We start from the raw sequence: 2,106 nt of genomic DNA, 5'->3' as shown, positions 1-2,106 counted from the left end.
ATAAAACAGTACAAAAATACTGCTGTATAAAAAAAAAAAAAAAAATCGTACTCTCAAGGTTTCTTGCAAAATTGCACAGCATGGTTGTAATTTTTTCTTTTTTCCTTCTTTTTCTCTTTTCCGAATAATAAAGCTGATAGTAAAAATCATCGCAGGGCTTTTGTTTGTTGTTTGGAAGAGCTATGTTTGTTTTTTTTGTTTTTTGTTTTTTTTTTCTGGGCATCATCTACTTCAGTTCGATTTCATACTGTCAAGTCATCTGACCTCGCCCTGCTGCTGGCCTTGCTGAGGCTGCTAAGCGGTCTTGTGTCTTCTATCGTCTCGGGGGCTTCCGCTTCCACCTCCGCCTCCGGCTCCGGCTCGGGCTCCGGCTCCGGCTCCACCGGAGATGTCGCCACCTCCTCCGCCACCTCCTGCACCACCTCCTCCACCACCTCCTCGTCCTCCTCTTCTTTCTCCGGCTGGGGCTCCTCCGGCAGCACGCTCACCGTCGCCGCCGTCTCCAGGCTGGTCTGGGCGTACGAGGGCAGAGTCTCGTCGTACACCGTGGAGACGTCTTCCACGGTCACGTGCGAAGCCGCCGCCGGCGGCGCCGCCTCGCTGCCTTTCTCTTCGAACGGTTGGTAGGGCGTGGGCAGTCGGCCGGCCTCCATGCCCACCTCAGTCATGGGGAAGAAGTGCGAGGAGGCCTTGTCCTCCTCCAGAAGCTTGTAGCCCTTGGCTTTCTGGATCGAGGACACGGCCATGGAAGGCAAGCTTTTCCCGGCTGAACTCGGCGCCTCAACCTGAGGCTGGGCTGGCTTGCGGAAGGCGAAGTGGATTTTCTTCAGGCCCAGGTGGCTGATCTCCACAAAGTTGAGGAAGAGCGAGACGCAGGCCACGGCCAGCATGAAGATGATGAAAACTGTTTTCTCGGTGGGCCGAGACACGAAACAGTCCACTATGTTGGGGCAGGGCCAACGGCTGCACTTGTAAAGGGGCAGGATACGGAAGCCGTAGAGGAAATACTGGCCCACCACAAAACCCACCTCGAAGAGGGTCTTAAAGATGATGTGGCAGATGTAGGTCCTCAGGAGGGTACCCTCCAGACGAAACTTCTTACTGCCCTTAGTGCTCGTCTCCTTGGTGGTACGCACGCTGCCTTGGTCCGGCGCCAACGGAAGCCTCTCCTCGTTCATCTCCTGCTGACGATTCAGTTCGGCCTCCTCCCGTTCTTTACGCTTCTCCTCCATGTGGACGTGGTGAACCGCGTGGCCCACATACACCAGAGATGGCGTGGAAACAAAAATGATCTGAAGGACCCATAACCTAATGTGCGAGATGGGGAAGGCCTCGTCGTAGCACACGTTCTCGCAACCAGGCTGCTGCGTGTTGCACACGTAATCCGATTGCTCGTCACCCCACACGAATTCTGCCGCGGTGCCAAGGATGAGGATGCGGAAGATGAAGAGCACTGTGAGCCACACCCTCCCGATCACCGTCGAGTGTTCGTTTACTTCCTCTAAAATGTTACCCAAGAAACTCCAGTCACCCATGGTCAATAGTCAGCGCTGAGGGAGAGTGGGGTAGAGTGATAAAACAACATGTTAGCGACCAAGCTAGCGCACTGCAAAATTAACGCTAGAGCGAATTCAAGTAACCAGTCCATACTACTATCCCAATACTGCCCTCCTCACTGCAAGTAGTAACGTATGACCACAAACAAATAACGTCCAATCTATGAAAGTATAAAGGCTGCAAATATAGACAACAAACATCACATGAAAGTAAATCAGTTTACAAAACTTATCATAAAAGCTCAACTAAACGTTAAATCTTTTCGGATGAAAAAAAAAAAAATAGTTTGAAGCATCCACCCCCAAAATACCCTTTTGGGTGACTCTCTGAATCTCTCCTCCCTTGGAAAAAATCACAAACCAAAGGTATGAAACTACTGCTCCAAAACTTTCCTAATGCAAAAAAGAAAAAAAAAAACTCTAAAATTGTTACAGAAGCTAATTTCCAGTTAAAAGAAGTAAAATCTCACAGTGGGGGGGAAAATGGACAATATCGATTAATGATATCAAATGGGCAACTTGCCACAGTGAGAGCTCCAGTGTAGTCGCG

The 2,106-nt window shown here is 50.2% G+C and overlaps 1 protein-coding gene across 4 annotated transcripts; it reads right to left on the bottom strand.

Annotated features, from left to right (window-relative positions):
* Positions 1-242: 242 nt before the first annotated feature.
* gja8b (gap junction protein alpha 8 paralog b) lies at positions 243-1,535 on the bottom strand. 4 transcript variants are annotated; one of them, XM_030779613.1, is made up of 2 exons: positions 432-1,535; positions 243-353 (listed from the first exon to the last, which is right to left on the bottom strand). In XM_030779613.1, exons 1-2 carry the CDS (start codon positions 1,533-1,535, stop codon positions 243-245), a joined length of 1,215 nt encoding a protein of 404 aa, XP_030635473.1. The 4 variants fall into 4 exon arrangements, with proteins under 4 accessions (XP_030635473.1, XP_030635474.1, XP_030635475.1 ...); XM_030779614.1 differs by having other exon boundaries at positions 243-347; XM_030779615.1 differs by having other exon boundaries at positions 243-371; positions 483-1,535.
* Positions 1,536-2,106: the final 571 nt, after the last annotated feature.

This window comes from Chanos chanos, chromosome 7, assembly GCF_902362185.1.
Source record: "Chanos chanos chromosome 7, fChaCha1.1, whole genome shotgun sequence".
NCBI classification, from domain to species: Eukaryota; Metazoa; Chordata; class Actinopteri; order Gonorynchiformes; family Chanidae; genus Chanos; species Chanos chanos.
Note: the sequence above shows the minus strand (reverse complement) of the source record. Positions and strands in the feature narration are given on the sequence as shown.